Here is a 25,379-nt window from a genome sequence, read left to right as displayed (position 1 = left end):
AAGAAATATATATGTAAATATATTATCTTCCCATTCAAATGGATAAGCTTTCTTTTATAAGAAATTGAAAAGTACAGAACCCAGTTGATCAAGAAAATAAGCCCAGGAGGGGCTGCTTGGGGTTGTTCGCCTATGACAAACCCTGGGTCAGAGCCTGCCTCCCCTGGTGCTTCATCTAAAGCCTTTCTGCTGCCACCTGCTGCCTCTTGAGGACTCTAAATTGAGAAAGCAAGCTCATAGGTTGGTACAGCTATTGTACCAGAAAGAATTCCCATGGTTCAAACACTTGCTGGTGAATTCTGAATGATGGATAGAATTGTTCTATCACATAATTTACTTTTCTTGACAAAGTAATGTCAGCCAAACAGAAAATAAATAAATAAATAAATGCCCTCATAAAATATGCCTTATTAGAGGAAAACAGTTAATAAAATTTATGACAAAATGTAACTAAAATATATACTATGCTTGATGACATGGAGAAATATTAAGCAGAGAAAAGAGAGTGTGTCAAGGATTGAGAGGCAACTTAAAATTGGGTATTTCTATACTTATTAAGCTTGGGAAGATAGATTATTACACTGTACTTCTACTTTAAAATGTACAAAACCTTCTATCAAATAAATTAACATCCATTTCCCCAAAAGTTTCAATTCTAGAAGTGGGTCCCTCTCTTATCTATTCAAGACCAGTTATTTATTGACCCTAACTCTAACCGAAAATCCTAAGTGACGCCTAAACTTCATTTACACAATTTGGAAAGGATTTTCAGAGGTTTAGTTTTATTTTGATTGTCTGTTTAAAAAAAGAAGAAGAAAAAATTTATGAAAGATGGCAAAAAATAATTTAAGAGTTGAACTATGAGGATTTCTCCTTAATCTCTCTTACAAGTAGATGTAACAATCTTATTTCTACCAATGTAAGTGTATGTGTATCCTGCACGTTTGTGCACGTTAGGGAGGCTGAACTGTTAAGATTTCTTGTTACCTGGCTGGCTTTGGAGCTACCGAAATGTTGATGTCTGTATGCTCTAACTCAGGGTTTCCCTGGTGGCTCAGTGGTAAAGATGCCACCAGCTACTGAAGGTGACATGGGTTCAACCCCTGGTCAGGAAGATCCCCAGAGAGGGAAATGGCAATCTACTCCAGTACTCTTGCCTGGGAAATTCCATGCATGGAGCACCCTGGTAGGCTATAATCCATGGGGTCGCAAAAGACATGACTTAGCAACTAAAGGACAACAGCAAATGCTATAACTTAAAGGTTGCTGTTGTGTTCGACTCTTTGCGACCCATGGACCAGAGCCCACCATAGTCCTCTGTCCATGGAATTTTCCAAGCAAGAATACTGGAGTGGGTAGCAGTTCCCTTCTCCAGGAGATCTTCCCAACCCAGGGGTCGAGTCTGTGTTTCACATGTGTCCTGCATTGGCAGGAGGGTTCTTTATCACCAGCAGTACCCGGGAAGCCCAACTCAAAGGTTACTGTTGAAGAAATCCTCTCTTCCTACTCTCCACGTTCAGTTCCAGAGTGAGATATTTAGAAATTCTGTTAATCTGTGATGATTTCACTATATCATTTATCATATCTTACCTGATTCCATTCTTTTTTATTTCATGCCCATAAATTTGAATTTCTTCTTGGTCTGAAAAGAACAAGCTGATCGAGCGATAACAATAATACACTGAACCAAGGCATTTAGGGCTATTATGAACCTTAAAGGGAGAAAAAAAGAGAAAGCACAGAAACCAACAACAACACATATACATGCTTTCATTTGTGTTATTAAGTCCACAATGCATGTCTACAGTGTTACGGCATTAGTTCCACGACCCTTCACAAAATTATGACTACATTTAGGATTTCCAAGAGAAAAAAAGATACTGACCTCAGAAATCGGACAACAGAATTAGCGTCATAAAGTACAAGCGTAACTTATGTAAATGAGCTGAATCTTTACATGCAGGATGTAATATTCTAAAACTAAGTGGTATGTACCGGAAAAAAAAAAATAGTTCTGATAGGAAGATAGTAGGGCACCACCAAGAAACACATTTGTAATTTTCATGTCCATAATTTTTACCTGTTCATGAAACAGAAAATCATGAAATAGAGTTTCAAATGAAGTTCTACATAGAGTACTGTTTAAAGGTTGCAAAAGTAACTAAAACTCTCTAAAAATAAAATTGTGTGGGCACTTTAGGAAAGAGCAATTATCAAAAATTTGATGAGAAAATTAGTTTACTAGTAAAAAAAAATCTGTTTAAGTAAGGAAGAAAAGAGAGGAGGAGAGGAAGAAAGGAGAAGAGGAATATTAGATTCTCTTACTCCACCACCAACATAAACCTCTAAAGGTCCAAATAATGACACCAGAAAATAACTGAAAAAAATATAGATAACTACAGATAGATACTATAGTAATATAGCTACTACTGTACTATCTATAGCTACTACTACAGATAGGAAAGAACTTTCAAAGCCGAAAAGTGATAAGGAAAATCACCAATGATAATATGAAATTTTAATATTGCAAGAATGTAATATATATTAATTTAGTGATTAATAGGCAAATTTTACCGATCACTTGTGTACTGAGGACTGTTCTAGATTCTGGAAAATGTATTAGTCAAACAAAATAGACAAAAATACCTGTCCTCATGAAATGAATTTCATTAGAGGAAAACAGTTAATAAAAAATAAAATTACATGTAACTGAAATATATCCTGGGCTAAATGACGTGGAGAAATATTAAATGGAGGAAAGAGACAAAGAGCGTGTCTATCAAGGGTTGTTGGCAGTGGGGGTAGGGGGAGTTTAGGTTGAATGGCCAACAAAAGCTTCACTGAGAAGAGGAAATTCTAGTAGTAAAGATGAAGGAGCTATAGGAGCAAGCCATATGGATATTTAGACCATTCTAGGCAAAAGGAATAGCAAATGCAAAAGTCTAAAGCAGAAGTATAACAAAAATGTTCTCAGTATCCAGGAATCCAGACACAGGACTTCAGGCAGGATAATGGAAGATTTTCCTTAAAGAAACAAAATGGAAAAAGATGTACAGATACTAATGAAGTGAAAGTAAAAGTTGCTCAGTCATGTCTGACTCTTTGCGACCCCATGGACTGTACAGGCCCCTCTGTCCATGGAATTCTCCAGGTAAGAATCCTGGAGTGGGAAGCCATTTCCTTCTCCAGGGGATCTTCCCAACCCAGGGATTGAACCTGGGTTTCCTGATTGCAGGCAGATTGTTTACCATCGAAGCCACATGGGAAGCCCCACAGATACCAATATCTGAGGCTTATTTAATGAAACTAGAGGTTCCCTGCTCAATCTCCCACTAGGCAAGAAAGTCCCCATCCACATATTCAGAGCTTCTAACCAACTTTTAGAACTTAATATTCAAATGTGAATAAACATTCATGGATCATTTGATGAAAGCCTTCAACATGAAAGGCGGATGCCAAATAAACCAAAATAAGGAGACTAAAGGAGTCAAAAACAATTCAGAAAAATAAACTTCCAAAAATCCATAATTGGTATCTTCAGGGAGAAAAGTGAGAAAATGCCATTTATGAAACAAACAAAAAAAATGATGCTAAAAGTGAAATTCAAGGAATAAAAATAAGCGATTAGATATTGATAATATAGGAAAAACTTATAATTGAAATATAACTATGGAAAATAAATATCTAATAATTGGAAAGAAATATCAAAACAAAAAAGCAAAAAAATGGAAAAGAGAAATGAATCAGTGAGAAAATTAAGGAATCAGTCACTCAGAACAGGAGCTCCAATATCTGAGCTACAAAATTACTAAAAGAGAGGAAATTAAGAAATAAATCTTACTCCAAAACTGAATTGTTTGAAATGCTAGAAAGGGTTCATAAAGTACCCAGCACAATGTATGAAAAAAAGAGCAACTCACATGACATCTCAGAATGTTGGGGATACAGAGAATAACTAAAAATTTCTGTAAAGAGAGGGTACATTTTAAAAGATCATACACATAATGATCAGAAATCAGAAGGAATTGAATTTTTAAATTCTGAAAGTGATTTGCAAGACTTCAAAAATTTCTCTCCTGTGCACTTTGAGATGTGAGTAACCACTAGTCAAATCCATCACTTGCCTTCACTAATCAAGGCCATCCTAATTGTTGCTGCAAAAGATAGGCATGTACTCCAAGGAGCAGGTAGTCTAAACAATAAGATGTCTGCCCAAGTTGTTTTCCAGGAACTTCAAGTCAGGGGTGTCTAGTTTGAGTTAAACTGGTTAAGACTGGAAAGGATTCCTGCCCCTTCAAGTGTCCACACACAAGTGTCCCTCTCCAGAAAGCACTACAAACAAGCACTGTCCCCGTGAGCAGAGCGTCCAATAAGCTTTTCAGAGCCTATGTCTCAATTATAAACAAAAATTCAAGAACTGCTAGACATTTCACAGGACCTAAGAAACAAGGGTGGCTCTAGGGGTAATCTGCCTGTCAATGCAGGAGATGTAACAGATGCGGGTTCTATTCCCGGGTCAGGAAGATCCCCGGGTGTAGGAAATGGCAACCTGCTCCACTATTCTTGCCTGGAAAATTCCATGGACAGAGGAGCCTGGTAGGCTACAGTCCATTGAGCCGCAGAGAGTCAAACATGCCTGAGTGACTAAGCACAAGAAACAAGGAATCCAATACAGGAGAGAGAAGAATGAAACTCACCAGGAAAATGTGAAAAGAAATTCCAAATGCTAGGTGTACAGTAGGCTCAAAAGCAACCAGTCCCAACTGGCACAGGAGAATGAAAAACTGAGACAGGGATAACTCGTGGGAAGGAAAGAGAAACCAAAACAGCCTGATTTATCTGACCATATTGAGAAGAGTTAGAGGAAAAAAATGATTAAAGTATAGAAAATGCAGTTAAAAAAAAAAAGAGATAACTTAATTCCATAAAACTGTACAAAGAGATATGAAACCACAATAACATTAGGCTCGGCTCTCAACAATACTTCTATAGCTATTGTTCATATATGTAAAATATGTAAATGACAATATAAAAACCACATATGATGTAACCAATAACAGTGATAGAATTCCATTAACAAGAGGGAAGGAAAGTGTGAGTGTGAGTGTGTGTGTGTGTGTGTGTGTGTGTGTATAGTAGAGGCAGGAAGGATAATGTGACAGATGACTTCCCATTTTGCACACTAAAAAGTGAAGAAATAAGTCCTAACTTTGAAAAATAAAGAAATAATAGCACATTTTAATGTGTTAGGTAAAAACAAGAAGAAATAGCTAAAAAAATGAAGTAATTGCCTTTGGAGAGTCAGATTTTAGCTGGGGTCAAGGAGTGAAGGAAAGAGGGGCTATTTCTACCTTCATGTATCTTGATGCAATCTTTTAAACTAAATATATTATTTTCATAAAAATAAAATTGAATTTAAAGAAAAAGAGTCAAAAATATAAAAGTATATAGGCATAAAGATATTTATAAATACATGTCTTTTAAAATACTGAAATATTTTAAAATCTAAATGTCTAAAACAGAATATAATTAAATAATTTCATTACTCCATAGTTGGAACAAGTACAGCTAACAAAATTTGTGTTTGTCAAAAACATTGGACGTGGAAAATAGTTCTTAGTTCTTAGGTGAAATTGTGGGGAAGAAAATTATACATAGTAAAGTTTCAACTTTATAAGTGTGTATAAAGTCCAGAGGAAAAATTTAGAGGGAAATATATGAAGCCATTAACACTAGTAAGTCTTGACTGATAATTCTAATAGTATTTTTAGACTTCTTTGAAGTTTTCCAATTTTCTACAAAAGAGGTGAACAACTTGACAATCAGAGAAAAGATGACATTTAAAATAAATGGATTTGTTGATGTGAAAACAAATTCTACCAACCAAACAGAGCCAAGTAGAAACAATATCTATTAACTCTGAAAGCACAGCTGAGCTTTGTGTGTTATTCTCTCTCAATTATCTAGTTGACACCTTAGTCCTCAAAAGGGCCACTGGACAAGAACATTTCAATGTGAGTCAGAAGGTGTTTGAGTGATAAACTCAGTAACTCCTTCCCAGAGCGGAGGAGTAAAGGACAACAGCGAACTGAGAACAGGAGCCCTGTATGAACTAAAAACGCATATCATCAACTCCCCTATCTAAAGAGACCTCCAATTTTTTATCCCTATGTCCCATAAGTTAACTTTCAATAGACTTCATTTTCTTTTGAGGTCATAGGGATTTGTTACTGTTAAAAAGCATCAGGACTGAATTTTTAATATTTCCCTCGTCTAAGAGAGGAGGAGATTCAGGCAACTCCGACACGTCAGAGAGATTCAAAAAGAGCTTCAAACACATGATGGTTATGGAGGGTTTTAGATTTAGAACAGGACAGCACTCCGGTTTTCTGGTTTTGCTGAGATATCAGAAAATTCAGAGGAAAACGCAGGCAGGGAAAAAGGTCCCTTCCTGACTTCCTTACAACAGCCAGAGGCACTCTGAAGCTTACATTTTGAGATGTTTCTCCTATGAATTCTTCTGAAGTAAGAATGCTGCAACTAAGAACTAACTCTGAGTTCAATCATATAGTATAATCTACCTAGAAATTAGCTACCTATCCTCTAGCTTGTGTTTATGTAATTCATACACTCCATTTCATAAACTCCAGTCCCCAGTTCACAGTGAGATATGTCTTTTAAGGAAATCCAGATGACCATCACACTGGAAATGTCAAGAAGGAAGCATATACGAGTAACATGATTGATGCCTGAAACTACCTTCTCTTTTTGAATTGATCAAATAAAAACTGAAAAATGAGTATATCAACTGGAGTTCTTATTACGATATCCACGATACAGACATTCCTGCATTGCCTACACGTCCCTACCTTATGGATCCAGACCAGTCTTCTCCCAATCCTAGGGCCCATCTTCATAGAAACATGCTCAAAATAGTTACAAATTTGGCCCTTCCCATTCAGAATCAGCCCCCTCCTTCCCTAATAAGAGCGCTAAGTATTCATGCTATGATTACTATATATTTTTCATCATCTGTCTAGTACTTTAAAAATACAGACTTGGCCATAAATAATTAAGTTAATTATGTCGTAGGATCACCTACCCACACAGTATACTGAGGCTCCAAATTACCACAGTCCTTTGCAAAAATGTAAGAACAGTTTCCTGGGAAATAATAGTAGATGCCATCAAAAGTTTCAAAGTGGTATTGCCCCCAGGTTTTGCAAATCCCATCTCTGCCATTGCCCATGTTTGGCACTGAAAAGAAAGAGGATAATATTTAGTAGAATAAAACAAATGATACCTGTTTCTTACTAAGTTCAGTCATGGTTGCTGTTGCTGCTGCCAAGTCGCTTCAGTCGTGTCCGACTCTGTGCGACCCCTTAGACAGCAGCCCACCAGGCTCCTCTGTCCCTGGGATTCTCCAGGCAAGAACACTGGAGTGGGTTGCCATTTCCTTCTCCAATGCATAAAAGTGAAAAACGAAATTGAAGTCGCTCAGCCGTGTCCGACTCTTAGCGACCCCACGGACTGCAGCCTACCAGGCTCCTCCGTCCATGGGATTCTCCAGGCAAGAGTACTAGAGAGGGGTGCCATTGCCTTCTCCATCAGTCATGGTAGGTGATTCTAATTTTCATTAAAATAAATGTTTACTTCTTTGGTGGACAACATCACAGGAAAAAATACCTAACATAAAGCTCTCAAAACTATCAAATTCCCCTGAAGAAAAACATGGTCTTCAAGTTGAAGACAGAATTTATGTTAGAAACTTCCTTAATTTTTGCTTTCAAACAAAGACTTTGGAGGTGAGAAAGAGAGGGAAGAATGATACAGTAAAAGAAGGTGATAGTGATAAAGCAAATATAATGGCTCTAAAAAAGAGAAATGTCACCACAAAGTATCCTAAAAATTAACACTGGCAGCTTTAGAATGTTCTGGTCTCTGCAATTCTTTGAAAATAACTTAGGATCCACAGAGAAAACTAATCATTGGCCAAAAAGTCATGTTTATAAATCTAGGACCTGGGAATGAGGAGCATTAGTCACCCAAAGCATACTGGAATTCATGACCTCAAACTGGTCACATTGTAAGCAGTGTCTGTCTTAAAGCATGCAACTTCATCTCCTGTGCCTTCATGTCTATCTCCCTTTACACCTTTGTGGATGGCCCATTTTTATTTTCACTACCCTTCTTTCTAGATTAATATGGGAATCAGTGACATTTACTGAGCATTCATTGATTAAGACATTAGAGTATGTTAATATACTTTATAGGTAGCATAGAGAGAAGGCACAATCGTATCTTTTCTTTTTGTAATTTATGTAAATGTATTAGCTTTCGCCAACTTAGACCTGTTCAGGAAAAAATACAGAGCTAGCTATTCATTATTCAGGCAGTCTTTTCTGGTAGTATGCCTTATGTCTGTTGCATATTTTCATAAAATCTTGCACTTTATAGCACATCATAAATGTAATTACTGTTATCTTATATCCTAGTCCTGTCCTCTAGACTGTAATCTCCATCAGGGCAGAAACATGTCTATATTATTCACTTTTCCCAGTGTCCAGCCTGGGATCTAGTAGATGCTCAGTAAATATTCATTAAACAAATGGATTTTATTATTTATTATTGATATAGGCTCCTATATTAGATACTGTGAATAAAAAAAAATGTTTAAGAACCCTCTGCTTTGAAGAGTTCTCAATACTATTTCTCTCTTAAAAAAAATGTAAGTGTTAGTTGCTCAGTCATATCTGACTCTTTGTGACCCTATGGACTGCAGCCCATCAGGCTCCTCTGTCCATAGGATTCTCCAGGCAAGAATATCAGAGTGAGTAGCCATTCCCTTCTCCAGGGGATCTTCCTGACCCAGGAATCGAACCTGGGTCTCTGGAATTGCAGGCAGATTGTTTACTGTCTGAGCTGCCAGAGAAGCCCATGTACAGAATATGCCATTAATTCAAAGTCAGAAAAGAAAGAGTGGCTTCAAATAAAAAATCTAATTTATAAAGCAAAAGAAAGATGAATGGAAACCTGGTTTTAATGGGGCAATACAATTTAAAATGGAAAAAAACACTTGAATCACATTTTTTAAAAGTACTTTAGGAATAAACCTGACTAAGGAAGTTTAAGACTCATACCCTGAGAACTATAAGATATTGATATAGGAAATTGAAGACGATTTAAAGAAATGGAAAAATATCCCATGCTCTGGGGTTAGAAGAATTAATATTGTTAAAATAGCCATACTACCCAAAGTGAAATACCAATTTAATGCAATCCCTATCAAATTACCCATGACATTTTTCATAGAACTAGAACAAATAATCCTAAAATTTATATGAACCATAAAAGTCCAGGATTGACAAACCAATCCTGAGGAAAAATAACGAAGCAGGAAGCCTAACCCTCCCAGACTTGAAACAATAGCACAAAGCTACAGTAATCAAATCAGTGTGGTGCTGGAATAAAAGCAGACAGATGGATCAATGTAACAGAATAGATAGCCCAGAAATAAACCCATATACCTATGGTCAATTAATCTTTGACAAAGGAGGCAAGAATATACAATGGGGAAAAGACAGTCTGTTCAGCAAATGGTGTTGGGAAAGCTGGACAGCCACATGTAAATCAATGAAGCTAGAACACTCCATACCACATACAAAAATAAGCTCAAAATGGCTTAAAGACTTACATAGAAGATATGACATCATGAAACTTCTAGAAGAACACAGGCAAAGCTTTATTTTATGTAAATCATACCAATATTTCCTTAGATCGGTCTCCCAAGGCAACAGAAACTAAAGCAAAAAATAAACAAATGGGACCTAACCAAACATAAGCTTTTACACAGCAAAGGAAAGCTTAGAAAGAAAAGACAACCTGTGCACTGAGAGAAAATATTTGCAAGTGATGCGAGAAACAAAAGCTTAATTCCAAAAATGTACAATCAGCTCACACAGCACAATAACAAAAAACAAAACAAACAACACGATAAAAAAATGAGCATAAGACCCAAATAAACATTTTTCTAAAGAAGGCATACAGGTGGCCAAAATCACTAATTATCAGAGAAATGCAAATCAAAGCTACAATGAGGTACCATCTCACACTGGTCAGAATGGCCATCATGTAAAAGTCTACAAATAACAAATATGCTGGAGAGGATGTGGGGGAAAGAGACCCTTCCTACTCCACTAGTGGGAAAGTAAATAGGTACATCCATCATGGAAAACAGTATGGAGGTTCCTCAAAAACTAAAAATAGAGTTGCCATATGACCCAGCAAGCCCACTCCTTGGCATATATCTGGAAAAAACTATAATTCAAAAAGATACATGCTCTTCTATGTTCATAGCAGTGCTATTCACAATAGCCAAGACATGGAACAACCTAAACGTCCATTGACAGATGAATGGATAAAGTTGTGATATGTATATACAATGGAATACTCCTCAGCCATAAAAATAATGGAGAAGGCAATGGCACCCCACTCCAGTACTCTTGCCTGGAAAATCCCATGGACGGAGGAGCCTGGTAGGCTGTAGTCCATGGGGTCGCTAAGAGTCGGACACAACTGAGTGACTTCACTTTCACTTTTCATTTTCATGCATTGGAGAAGGAAATGGCAACTCACTCCAGTGTTCTTGCCTGGAGAATCCCAGGGATGGGGGAGCCTGGTGGGCTTCCGTCTATGGGGTCGCACAGAGTCGGACGCGACTGAAGTGACTTAGCAGCATAAAAATAAAGAATAAACTAATGCTATTTACAGCTACATGGATGGACCCAGAGATTATCACACTGCGCAAAGTAAGCCAGAAAGAGAAACACAAATATCACATGATATCACTCACGTGTAGAATCTAAAATATGACACAAATGAACCTATCTTCAAAGCAGAAATAGATTCGTAGACATACAGAACAGACTTGTGGCTGCCAAGGTGGATGGGAATGGGGAAGGGATGGACTGGGAGTTTGGGACTAGAGGATGAAAATTATTACATGTAGAATGGGTAAACTGAAAGGTCCTATTGTATAGCACAGGGAACTGTATTCAATATCCTTGAACCATGATAGAAAAAATACGGAAAAAAAACAATATAATACTGGATCATCGAAAAAGCAAGAGAGTTCCAGAAAAACATCTATTTCTGCTTTATTGACTATGCCAAAGCCTTTGACTGTGTGGATCACAAGAAACTGTGGAAAATTCTTCAAGAGATGGGAATACCAGACCACCTGACCTGCCTCTTGAGAAACCTGTATGCAGGTCAGGAAGCAACAGTTAGAACTGGACATGGAACAACAAACTGGTTCCAAATAGGAAAAGGAGTATGTCAAAGCTGTATATTGTCATCCTGCTTATTTAACTTATATGCAGAGTACATCATGAGAAACGCTGGACTGGAAGAAATACAAGCTGGAATCAAGATTGCCGGGAGAAATATCAATAAGCTCAGATATGAAGATGACACCACCCTTATGGCAGAAAGTGAAGAGGAACTAAAAAGCCTCTTGATGAAAGTGAAAGTGGAGAGTGAAAAAGTTGGCTTAAAGCTCAACATTCAGAAGACGAAGATCATGGCATCTGGTCCCATCACTTCATGGGAAATAGATAGGGAAACAGTGGAAACAGTGTCAGACTTTATTTTTTGGGGCTCCTAAATCACTGCAGATGGTGACTGCAGCCATGAAATTAAAAGACGCTTACTCCTTGGAAGGAAAGTTATGACCACCTAATAGCATGTTGAAAAGCAGAGACATTACTTTGCCAACAAAGGTCTGTCTAGTCAAGGCTATGGTTTTTCCTGTGGTCATGTATGGATGTGAGAGTTGGACCGTGAAGAAGGCTGAGCGCCGAAGAATTGATGCTTTTGAACTGTGGTGTTGGAGAAGACTCTTGAGAGTCCCTTGGACTGCAAGGAGATCCAACCAGTCCATTCTGAAGGAGATCAGCCCTGGGATTTCTTTGGAGGGAATGATGCTGAAGCTGAAACTCCAGTACTTTGGCCACCTCATGCGAAGAGTTGTCTCATTGGAAAAGACTCTGATGCTGGGAGGGATTGGGGGCAGGAGGAGAAGGGGACAACAGACGATGAGATGGCTGGATGGCATCACTGACTCGATGGACGTGAGTCTGAGTGAACTCCAGGAGTTGGTGATGGACAGGGAGGCCTGGCGTGCTGCGATTCATGGGGTCGCAAAGAGTCAGACACGACTGACCGACTGAACTGAACTGAACTGATACTTTAAAAATTAAATTAAAAAATCTAAAAACAAAAAATACTTGAACTAGTAGAGTTCAATGAGAAATGAAAGAGGGCATATCCATTTTCTTTCACATTGTTTCAAAATTACTGGAAATAAATTATGTATACTCTAGTTAAAACACAATATGATTGTCCCAAATCCCAAAGGATGAACACTAATACAGCAAATTATGCCTTCATGCTCTCTGTAGCACCTCATAATTCTCTCAGAAGTATCCCTGAAACTTACCAATCTGGCACCGTGTCCCAAGAGCCTGAAATATTTGACAGTCACATGTACCAGCCTTAGAACAAAAAGCTCCGTTAAGGCATTCATGAGGACAAGAACCTGAAGGGCAAAAAAAAATTAGTTATCTTCTGGCATGCATCTGTTTTTATAAACACAATCTGTCAAGATTTAGCTTGGACTAACTGTAACCTCTGTTAACTCAAATAGAACCCTGGGCCTATTGCCTTGATAAGCTAAAGAATTAAGCTCCTCAAGTCTCTTTCTAGTTCATTTCATTATGTGTGCTGTGAAATAAGAAAGACAGGCTTTCACATCTCAAACTACCCTGAGAGCAAAGGTTAGCCTCCTTCAAGCAATTGAAAGGTCAAGTTCCCATGTAAGGAATCCCTGTCCCAGATGATGAGAACCAGAAACACACAAGCTGCAGATGATTCCCTTGACAGAGTTTGGCACCAGCTGCACAACTGATCAGCTACTTCTCCAGGAGCAAATGTGGTATTAAAGAAAAACATCCATCATTAGCTCAAGGGATCAAGCACAATATAGAATTCGAAAAGAAATTCTTATTTTTTAAGAGAACGATTAAACATTCTATTTGAAGTTGTGCATTAATCGTCAGGCTTAATTGCAAATGACGCATTCTTTCTGACCCATAGCTAATTTTAATGGGGCAGAAGCCAAAGCTGCTGCTGGTTGTCATGAAAAATATTTTTTCTTTCACGAAAAGAAAAATCACCCCGAAGGATTATGTTGGAAAGAGAAAGAAAGAAACTATGAGTTCCTGAGTGAGTTTGAAAGCTGCAAATGAATCACAGTGAAAATCCCTCCTCTAATAAGGAGAGGACAAGAGACCCTGGCAAAGCTCAACAGGAAGGATTTAAGCAACACATCAAGAGAACTAGAGAACATCTTTGAGTGACCATAAAGTGTTTACTAAAGACTGGCTCTCTTTGGAATATGGTAAGGTCATGAAAGGCACTAGTCTAACTGTGGTATTTTAACCACAGTTCTGCAGAAGGCAAGAATTTAAAACTCTATTACCCTTACACCTTAAGATCCATTGATCTAAAATGTCTCCACTTTTAAAGACATACAACTCTCTAATTATATCTTAACTGAGGAGGAATGAGCTGTCTTAATTTTGATCATAAATATAGATAAAAATGACATTTGTCATAAATTTAAATGCAGTTCTCTTTTTCTGGTGGGGGTACATATATACATATATCTTTGAATTTTATCTTAAGTCACAATATTGTATTTTTCCAATCAATAAATGTCAAAGTAATTACATAAGCACACATAATTATCGCTTTCAAAAATTTATTTACAACCCTGTTTATTCTCCTGAAAACAGATACCAAAACAAAACTGGTCAGAAACCCCTGTTTTTTTAAATACAAAAAAAAAAAATCAAATTGAATTTCAAACTACCATTAGCATATTGCTAAATGGAAATGAGAAATTGGTAAGCAAAAAGAGCAATGTCAAAGAGTCCATTCAGGAAAAAAAAAAAAAAGTCTGATATCCACTGATATCTTTCCTGGTCATACAGTTATGAGCTTTGTCTGCTTAGCCTTGCTTGTTTTCAAATATAATTCATATTTCTATGTGAAGTAAACTTAAACTGATCCTATTACCACCCTGGCTCAGTTCCATCATGCATTATATGGAAATTATAGAGTTCATTCACTATACGCCCCAAAGGGGTCTTTTGAGAAGCAAATACAAAACCATAGAGTTAGCACTGACCTTTTATTTTGCTCTCACCCCAATTAATAGCTTCATGGAAGAAGTATCTTGGAGAAGTTGCTTCAAACTTTAAAAGAAAGAAATCAGAATTCAAGAGAATTAAATTACTTAATTCAAGGCGAACATGCAAATTGGAAAACCTGGAAAACAGCTACAAACACAGAAATCATAAAGAGCTGACTCCATTTTTCCTTGGACTATTAAGGCAAAATCTTGGAGCGGCAGAAAGGGCTCCTCTTGGGTTGTAGTTAGATTTGACTTCAAGGTTTGGTTTTGTTTCCTGAATCTGACAAGTCCTTCATCCTCTCTGACCTCAGTTCTGCCTCCCTGCCCTCTTTGGAAAAGAGCCTGGTCAGAATCTAATCTTTGCATTAGCTGACTGCCTTGCCTGCAGAAGTAGCAGTTTTTAAATATTTCTAAATATTTAAATATTTAAAAATGCATGGGACTGAAGGACCAACAGACAGGGATGTACCCGCTATCTGCAACCCATCTGGGCAAGATACCATCCACAGAAACCTCAGCCGCTGAAGTGTGAGTGTGCCATCCTGAGTCTCCAAAGAGCTGCCACTTTAAAGTTCACAGAGCAGTTAAATGTATCTTTTGTGTGTGTGTGTTTTTTGTTGGTGGTGGTGGTGGTGGTGGCTTTTTTTTTTTTTTAATTTTATTTTATTTTTAAACTTTACATAATTGTATTAGTTTTGCCAAATATCAAAATGAATCCGCCACCGGTATACATGTGTTCCCCATCCTGAACCCTCCTCCCTCCTCCCTCCCCATACCATCCCTCTGGGTCGTCCCAGTGCTCTAGCCCCAAGCATCCAGTATCGTGCATCGAACCTGGACTGGCATCTCGTTTCATACATGATATTTTACATGTTTCAATGCCATTCTCCTAAATCTTCCCACCCTCTCCCTCTCCCATAGAGATGTATCTTTTTATAGAGCCCAAAGGACATCAGGGTATTCATTAAGAGCATGAATTATAGAATCAAAAGGTTCTGGATTAGAGGCCTGATTCTGCCACTTTTTACTCCAAGGCAAATTTCTTAACTGCTTAGCACCTTCTTTTACTTGTCTGTGAAATGGGAACAATGATACATACTTCACTATGTAGCTCCAGCATAATACCTCACATATAGAAGATTAGCAAGAAAGAGATTTATATTAATCTAAGGAACCCAGATAAAATTATAAGATTTAGAGAGGTTAATATGGAGTAGTTGGAAAAGGAAACGGCAATCCACTCCAGTACTCTTGCCTGGGAAATCCCATGGACAAAGGAGCCTGGTAGGCTACAGTCCATGGGGTCGCAAAGAGTCAGACATGACTGAGGAGTAGTAGTAAATAATTGTGGATTATTAAAACTAATCGATTATGGCTTTTTATTCCAATTTAATGCCAGTTTAGTGTATGATCTGGGGCAATGTCCTTTCCAACAGGATTTTTACATTCACCAGAAGAATACGTATTCCCCAAATTTGGCATGTAATAGTTAAATTGACTACCAGAAGATGTTAGAAAAACTGGAAAGAGTGAAGGATAAGAAGAAAGCAGGATAAAGATTGTGATTTCAGGTACAAAGCCCTTTTTCAACAGATTCTGGTCTCCTTTCTACATGGTAACATCTTATTTTAACAGGCAAAGCTGCCCCGTGGCAGAAAAAAGGACACCCACACTCACCACTTCAAGGCTCTTTTCTAAAGTCTTTGGCCCGTATCACGGCTCCAGGTTCACTGCTGTCTGCTTTCATTCTTCCAAGATTTTGTCCTCACTGTTCAGCCTCCTCTTTTTACCTTTTCCTCTCTCTTCCAACTAAGTCAGACTCACAACTGTCTACGACCTGGATTCCCCCAAGACAAGGCTTATGCTCTCTCTAGCCATATTGTCTGGGACTGCCTAAACCTAACACAACCACCGATATTACCGGGCACCAAACTCTTCTCATGTGGGTGCTAATGAATCATTGCTGGTGCTCACTAACAGTATATATTGACTTCAGCTGTGGCTCTACAGGCTCATTAATGAGAACAAATTATTTAACCTGCTCAGTCTCAGTTTCCCAATCTGTAAAATGGAATAACAATAACTGTCTCACAGAATTGTGAGAACTAAATGAAATGAGATAAGTAAATCACCAAGAATGGTGCTAGGCACATAATAAGTTTTTGTAAATATGTTACCTCCTTACATTATTAAGCAAAAACTGATTAAAGTTCACTAATTACACTGGGTAACACTAGACCAAGACAAAAATACACAATTTGTTTTTCACTCAACTTAGGCTACACCTCCTCCATGGAAATCACAGTTACTACCTAGGACACCCACCTCCTGGTCACCACAACATCCTATTCACTGCGACATTCCATGCATCATGATGTTTCACTAATGCTAAGATATGACACACAGCTTTTATTTTTATAACAGATCTGAACTCAGAATGGCATAGCTTATGTCTATAATTGGAGGGTTTTTTTTTTTTTCATTTTTCATGTTATACAAACAATAGCAAATAATGGGTGGTGTCTTAGATTCAATGAACAAGTTACACAAAAAGGACTTCTTTACAGGTCTGCCTCCACTAGACACTGAGTTTCTAGAAAACAAGCGCTGCTGTTCATGGTTATATCTCTAGCACGGCCCCTTTTATGTTGTCAACAAATACCAACGGAACCAAAAATAGACCTTACGCAAATGGGAGTGATCTGCCTCCCAAAGTTGTTTAGAACCATGACTACAAAATGTTCTGTTGATGCCCCTCCTCACATCCTCTTAGCCCATCTTGAACTTTCCCTGCATCTGGGCTTTTGAGCATATTGAAACTCTCAAGCACGAGCTTCTTTTCGTCTCTGCCTTAGGGTAGAGTCCAAGCAGAACAGACAAGAGAAATGCCTTTCAGGAGATTTAAGTGCCCCCAGAAGCTGCCCTCCATCAATGAGAGGCAGGTGTGGGTGGATAAGTATCCCAGCTACCCGATTCCTTGGAGAAACAATTCTAAAACACTCTACACAGTTCCTCAGAGGGATGCCCGCAAGACTGAGCCCCAGATGTTTAAAGCAGGAAGACCCCTCATTGACAGAGATGAGCTGGATTTTCTCCCTTCCCTGGCTCCCTTTCCTCCCCCTACCCCGCTCCTGCACATACAAATTGCCCGTACCCTCTAATAAACAATTTGCCTCTGCTTTCAGGAGAAGAGTCTTGAAATGCGACACAAATGCAAAGAAAAGTTACAAGCTGTGGGTGCATGTATTCACATAACTGACGAAAGAGGACAGCCCATTCCTCTTCAGTGCCAATTACAAACCCACAGGAGGGCGAGAAGCACAGAGAAGTCACTGCAGTGCACACGGACAGGTACAGTTGCACAAGGGCAGCACAGGGACCGTGCACAATTATAGGGACATTCACAGAAGTGTGTGTCTACCCTCCTCTGCTCACTGTTAACTCATTGTCAACGTACTCCTGAGTCCTTGGGTGCACAGATCAGTCCGTGTTCCTAGAGTGGGGAAGTGAATCTGTGGACAAGAATGGCCTTTGTCACAGATGAAATTTCAGTCCTAAACTGTGCAAGGCATCATTGCAACCTCATTGCCCTTCTTTAACATTTCTTCTCTTAGAGTTTGTTCAGATGTTAAATAATGTTGGTGCATGTTCTCCAGCTACAGGAAATAGAAGTGTCCAGCTCTTCAGTCTCTCTAAAAGAAATCAAGACAAGTGCATTTCTCACTTATAAACAAAATGCAGGCATTAACATACCTCTGGGGGGTAAATTATACAAATTCTAAAAAATCCAAATGGTCAATAGAATAAGCCCATCCATAGGCTGCTTAATGTGACAGCTGTGGGGTATGTTTCACAGGTTCTCCAATCTAGTAGGTTCTACCAGAATAAAGTTTATCTCAAAAATAAATTTTCTTATAGATCAATGGAACAAAATAGAAAGCCCAGAGATGAATCCACACACATATGGACACCTTATCTTTGACAAAGGAGGCAAGAATATACAATGGATTAAAGACAATCTCTTTAACAAGTGGTGCTGGGAAATCTGGTCAACCACTTGTAATAGAATGAAACTAGACCACTTTCTAACACCATACACAAAAATAAACTCAAAATGGATTAAAGATCTAAACGTAAGACCAGAAACTATAAAACTCCTAGAGGAAAACATAGGCAAAACACTCTCCGACATACATCACAACAGGATCCTCTATGACCCACCTCCCAGAATATTGGAAATAAAAGCAAAAATAAACAAATGGGACCTAATTAAACTTAAAAGCTTCTGCACATCAAAGGAAACTATTAGCAAGGTGAAAAGACAGCCTTCAGATTGGGAGAAAATAATAGCAAATGAAGCAACTGACAAACAACTAATCTCAAGAATATACAAGCAACTCCTACAGCTCAACTCCAGAAAAATAAATGACTCAATCAAACAATGGGCCAAAGAACTAAATAGACATTTCTCCAAAGAAGACATACAGATGGCTAACAAACACATGAAAAGATGCTCAACATCACTCATTATCAGAGAAATGCAAATCAAAACCACTATGAGGTACCATTTCACGCCAGTCAGAATGGCTGCGATCCAAAAGTCTACAAGCAATAAATGCTGGAGAGGGTGTGGAGAAAAGGGAACCCTCTTACACTGTTGGTGGGAATGCAAACTAGTACAGCCACTATGGAGAACAGTGTGGAGATTCCTTAAAAAACTGGAAATAGAACTGCCTTATGATCCAGCAATCCCACTACTGGGAATACACACCGAGGAAACCAGAATTCAAAGAGACACGTGTACCCCAATGTTCATCACAGCACTGTTTATAATAGCCAGGACATGGAAGCAACCTAGATGTCCATCAGCAGATGAATGGATAAGAAAGCTATGGTACATATACACAATGGAGTATTGCTCAGCCATTAAAAAGAATACATTTGAATCAGTTCTAATGAGGTGGATGAAACTGGAGCCTATTATACAGAGTGAAGTAAGCCAGAAAGAAAAACACCAATACAGTATACTAATGCATATATATGGAATTTAGAAAGATGGTAACAATAACCCTGTATATGAGACAGCAAAAGAGACACTGATGTATAGAACAGTCTTTTGGACTCTGTGGGAGAGGGAGAGGGTGAGATGATTTGGGAGAATGGCATTGAAATATGTAAAATATCATGTAAGAAACGAGTCGCCAGTCCAGGTTCGATGCATGATACTGGATGCTTGGGGCTGGTGCACTGGGACGACCCAGAGGGATGGTATGGGGAGGGAGGAGGGATGAGGGTTCAGGATGGGGAACACATGTATGCCTGTGGTGGATTCATTTCGATATATGGCAGAACCAATACAATATTGTAAAGTTTAAAAATAAAATTAAAAAAAATTAAATTTTCTACTGAGTTGTGTGGATGTCTTTTTGTGGCTAACATGGCCTACTGGTAAACATGTACTTAACATTTCTCAGAGAAAAACCATTTTAACCACTTCACATGATACATTAAGTACTTACATACACAAAATACTTTTTAGAAATAAAAAGTGTTTCCCTTTCAAAGACAATTCTTTGCCTGTACTAGTACAAAGAAAGATCTTCATTCTTGTTGAGGATAAATTAGTTCTGTCTTCTGAATTGTCACAACAGCATATCATATCTCTTTTTTTCCCAATTATCTTTAATTAAGTTAAATATTAAAATATATTACAGATATATTTATATCTTTAAATATAAAATAATTAGGCATCCATCAGAAAATGCTAACAGAAATTGATTACAATTCAGCATTTGACAAAGACCTTGAATATATAAGCTGTCTGCTACATAAATACTCAAATCATATTACTTTCCAAAGAAATACCTTTTTGAGTCAGGATTCTCTATCTTACCATCCATCTTTAACAGAGAACTATTTTTAAAAATCCACCCATTTAAACATTCCAACCATAATTTGAAGATACTACGATTATGTCACAGAATATCATTTAGATAAAAGGACTCAAGCAAAAAGGTGTCCTCAAATTCAGTGCTACTCAACCCCTCTAAAAAAAAAAGTCACTTCTTCATCAGTGCCTATAATTTGGATTTATTAGATAATATAAAACCTGTTTGTCAGGACGGGAGGACACTTCTGGGGCCCTTTTGTGGTGCTTAACTCAGATCATGCACACCTTTCTCTGCTCCTGTTTGCTTGTATCTGTCCTATTTTCATTGTCCTCTGATATTGTACTTAATTTTTAAACCAATTAAAATGTTCTGGCAAGTAATGAGATTAAATCTCTCACAAATTGTGGTAACCTATCAGTAGGGAACTGAGATGAATAGCAGAAAAGCATTTGACCACAAACAAGTAATTGTGAGCTAAGCCTGAACTGGAGCATCACAGAACAGCGCTGGAGAAGTTACTTTGCCTCTTCCTCCTCCTTGTCTTGTTTTTAGCATTTTATTTGCCTCCACAAAGGTCTCATTGTTGAAGTGACAGCAGAGGCCCAGAGCACAATGGATTATTTCTCAGCTTCTCTCTCCATCTGAGGCATAACCTACCTGGGCTGCTAAAAGAGCTCTTTTCTGTAGATTTTCATTAAACCTGTTTCTGGAAGAAAACAAAAAGAACCTGTATAGTCAAAGGCCCCTAGGCAACCTGAACAAGCCTTTCCCAAGAGAGAGCTGATGTTTTCCTCCAGATTTCCATCACTTTATCAAAGAGGTCTTTCTTGGTTTAACATTGAAAAGGTCCCCCTCCCCCTTTTGGAGGGGTTAGATTTGTGTGGTGGCGCTGTCTCATTTTACAAAATTCGGGAGTGTCCCCAGATCTCTTCAGTCACTGATGTAAACTGCATTTTAGGAAGGAACTTTGAGATAGAGAAATAAACAAAATAGCGTAACACTGTAGCACCAACATGCACGATAATTGCTCCACATGCCTTCATAAAATACTTCATAAGTATCCGGCAAGTGCACGTCGACTTTTTTCAAATGGAATACTCAATTCTCTCTCTTTTCCATGTGTTCAGATTAACATTACTGTGAGTAAGTGCATCAAACCACATTATCAAAATAAATAGGTATAATTCTGCTTTTCATTAAACAGATCAATCTAGTCCAAAAAATAATTTTCATTACTGACTGCTAGAACCATTTTATTCTTTTTATCATTAAAAACTGCTTTAATCTGTTAAGAATATTGCACGTTTCTAATCAATGATGCATACTAATGATAACAATAGGAAATTACTGAATATATTAATAACTTCTTTTGAAATGAAAATAATATCTCCTTAGTATCCACAGTCATTGGATATCACCAAAATTCCTTTTATAATTAAAATAAAAGGAAATAATTTTGTTCTGTTGATAAGGAACTAAACACTTAATAATTTTTAATTTGTGGAAATGTTTAAAGAACTACATCTCATGCCCTTGTTTTATAAAATATTGCATTAATTTTTTTGAAAGCAGATGCACAGTCTGCTGAGTTTGGCTCGTTCCCATTATCTTTATGTTTCAGAGGACATGAAGAACAAGAAATACTCACTCTGATGTTCTCGTCAAGATGGATGATGTACAAATATAGCCTGCCAGAGATAAACATATGTGATAAGAATGAAAAAATTATCCAAATATCTTGGCCACATGTTCTGATTATAAAACAAGTTTAAATGTAATTCTAAAATACAGACTGAGATTTTGACCAGCAAGTTCCTTATGAGCCATAAGGGTGACCAGTAACCCAGAAAGAATGGGCAGTGCACATAGAAGGGCATGATACAGTGGAATAAGCACTAGTCTTGAAGACAGAGATCCAAGCTTTAGTCCCATCCTACCACGTAGCAAATACCGAAGTTCAGCAAGCGCATCACAAAATGATGGTGGGGGCCAAGTTGATCTTCAAAGTCCCCTCCAGCTCTCAACACTCTAAGACTATTTTTTCTTGGAGTTTCAGTCACTATTAGGATTGGAAGATAGTGTCTGTAACCATGCTAGCTTTTCACCTTTAGTAATTTTTCCCACTTCCTCTACAAGTCCCAAAATATATAGCCCTTTTCAGTGATTAAATGTAAATAAATGTATGGCTAAATGTGAATAAATGCTTTCTGCCATAAAAATACTTTATAAAATTAATTTATAAATATCTTGATATAATTGAAAATCAGTTCTTAGTCTCAAATGTTAAATCCTTCTTAAGACATTCTTTTGCCATTCTTTGACTTGATGACATCAAGAAAGTTTAAATACTCAATGTCTCCTTGTCTACTGTAAAATTTCAAATGTTTAATTTATACAACTATTTTAAACCATTATTTAGAAGAGAAAGGGAATCAGAGTTTCTTCGAGTACAGTTTTATAGCATAATAAAATCATGATTTTAACATTTTAAAAAGATACTCATAAATTTAAAACTAAAAGTTCCAAATTATCCACATTATTAAAAAGTTTCCCAAAAAATGATCTGAGTGTCATTTAGTATATACCCATTCCAATGACTTCAAAGTGTTTTACAGTATAAGAGGAGACAGTTTCCACCATTCACAAGAAAGACTAAAAAACAATAAGATAAGGTAAAAGTTTAACATGAGTTCTTACCTTGTAATGAAAACAGCAGTATATGAAGCAAGAATATACTCCAAGGTATCATTAAATTGAGTTTTCTCACAATGTTCATTTCAGTATAGCCTTTTCCCCTGAAATGTAACTAAATTGTTGGTCTTTACTATGATGGCATCTTAGAAGTATGAGTATTTGTAGAGGGCTCTAATTCTTATAAATATAGCTTTGTAATAAAGGAATTAAAAAAGGAATTCCAGCCTTTCTAACCACATAGAGCACCTGAAGCTTTGGGACTTGCAGGCAGCCCTTTGGCTGAGTCTCTCATTAGCAATGCATGGCAGCTTCTTACCTGAGCCCGTGTGTGTTACACCCTACCCCACTCCCGCACAGCATACCCTTTGTAGCCTATATCATTAGCCTTTTATGACTTCGAAAGACATAGCATCAAACAAACAAAAAACACTATTATCTCCTGATGTCATGAGAGATAAACATTATTCCTAACTGTTGATCTCTTCCATGTTTTATTCATGAAATAATTACTGTCCTTTGAAGGAAGATGAAATACAATCCTATCAGTCATTCCCAGAATGTCTAAATGTTCTCATAAACTTTTCTTTAAGATTTATAAGTAAACTAAAATTATGTGCATATATTTTCAACTCTAGTCCCATTACAGTGTAGTTTAAGTTGATCTGTTCATGTGCCCACAGATCTTTCTATTAAATATTCCTCAATTGAAGCAGAAAATAATACAAAAAGATGATAGTCTAATATTTGATTTTAAACAGAAAATAAGTAACTCACTTAATCCTGAAAACCTTCCTTCACACCCTGTTTTTCCATCCTCTATGACATGCACCCAATTAGACAACAAGGAAGGACTTCTTAATTCAGCAGAAAGTGCACTCTTCTCTGGAAGCGACGGATTGCCTGGATTAGTATCAGAGAACAGCTCTAATATTTCACAACCAACTTCAAAGAAAGGAGCTAAGCCCATAAATGAGTGAAGGCCATGATTGTACAGTGGGTGCACATTTCCATAACAGATCCCCTGTTTCCTGCACAAGTATCAGACTCACTTAGCAGATGGGTCACAGTAGTAAAGAATCTCTAACCACACAAGAACTACCTTTGAGACAAAAATACACAGCAGTTCTTCATATCTTGCTGTACTCAGATACTTTTTATGCAGTGACTTTCAGGTCTTTTCTGTGAAAATATCCTTGATATCCTGATACATTGCATGCCCAACACCTATTATATAAACAGTTTATTGTCTATGTCTCAAACTTAATAATCTTTTACTCTTGTTTTACATGATCTTAATGCCTTTCCACTGCCTATATAATTGCCAGTTCTATGAGCCAAGAGAAGATGTTTCCCTTAACTTCATATTTTAAGCATGAAGAAACACATAAACTCCCTCAAAATACAAGTAGCTCTATGCCTACACACACACACATATATGTACCACTCATTTTAAAATTTTGATGAATTACTTTAAATAATTTAAGTGTAGTATGTGTTTAATAAATATTTATCAAAAGGTTATTGGTCATTACTCAAACTAATTAGACAATAAATTAATACAATTCTAAACAGATAGACCTAGTTATTTATATTTACACTCTAATTATTGGTCTAAAAATATGTACCTTTTAAACTTAATATTCTACACACTTAAGATGTGAATACAGAATAAATTTTAAAGCTTGAAATTTGTTTAGAGAACAATAATTTTCCTACAAAAAATTTTTAATTCAATGCACCAAATTTGTTTACACAAGATATTTATTACCTCTTTCTGAAAAGCATGAAAATGTATATAACATACACATTACTAAGTTCCCACCTTAATTTAAAACCGTTTCTCTTAGCTTCATAGTTTCCTATAAAAATCAACCTAAAATGTGAAGATTCTATAAATCATATTTTAGGATTATTTTTTCCTCACTCTGGTAACTGCTTGACTTAAAACTTTTCACAAGTGTCATACTTATAGAAAAATAAAAAATGGCAGCCAAAGTTAAATTTCATGGTTCAAAAAAGAAAAATTTTGATAATGTTTACAGTTATTTCTAAATACTACCAGAACTTGGTGAGGAAGGATAAGTAAACAGCAATATAAAGCCTGAGAAAAGCATTTCTTTCTAATATAATACTTAGATACTTTACGTACTTAATTCAAATGTAAGAACTCTCAACTTTTCATCTCAAATTTCATACAGTATCTTTAAACGTTCAATTCAAAAGCATCGCAACTATTTTCACGAGTTAAAGTTGGAAATTCCAAGGCTATATCATCTGGCATTTTTACTACTCTTATTCTATTTTGAACTCTATGTATTTAAAACCTATAAATTAAATTGTCTAGTAAAGAAAACAGTAGAAATTATAGTGGGACTTCTCAGGGTGACCATTCTTTTATAGCTAGAGGTTTAGTGTATGCTGGATTTCTATTCTTCCTGCATCCAGGTTTACAGGAGGTGGGAGATTAGTAGAATGAACAATGGCAGAGAAAACAATACCAGAAATTGCAAGTTCTTTTTCAACTAACTGTTTTATGA

At 37.1% G+C, this 25,379-nt stretch overlaps 1 protein-coding gene across 1 annotated transcript in view; it reads right to left on the bottom strand.

Moving 5' to 3' along the window:
- Positions 1-24,461, bottom strand: part of OTOGL (otogelin like) — a 175,505-nt gene extending 151,044 nt beyond the window's left edge. The window contains exons 1-7 of the mRNA XM_070788849.1: positions 22,846-24,461; positions 21,797-21,836; positions 20,806-20,854; positions 14,252-14,318; positions 12,500-12,598; positions 7,103-7,257; positions 1,591-1,712 (exon numbers count right to left, since the gene is read on the bottom strand). Of these exons, the coding sequence (XP_070644950.1) occupies positions 1,591-1,712; positions 7,103-7,257; positions 12,500-12,598; positions 14,252-14,318; positions 20,806-20,854; positions 21,797-21,836; positions 22,846-22,924 (611 nt within the window). The 5' untranslated portion in view covers positions 22,925-24,461. The remainder of the gene's footprint in view (positions 1-1,590; positions 1,713-7,102; positions 7,258-12,499; positions 12,599-14,251; positions 14,319-20,805; positions 20,855-21,796; positions 21,837-22,845) is intronic.
- Between the last annotated feature and the right edge of the window lie 918 nt (positions 24,462-25,379).

The sequence above is a fragment of the Bos indicus genome, chromosome 5 (genome assembly GCF_029378745.1).
Source record: "Bos indicus isolate NIAB-ARS_2022 breed Sahiwal x Tharparkar chromosome 5, NIAB-ARS_B.indTharparkar_mat_pri_1.0, whole genome shotgun sequence".
In the NCBI taxonomy this organism is placed as follows: Eukaryota; Metazoa; Chordata; class Mammalia; order Artiodactyla; family Bovidae; genus Bos; species Bos indicus.
Note: the sequence above shows the minus strand (reverse complement) of the source record. Positions and strands in the feature narration are given on the sequence as shown.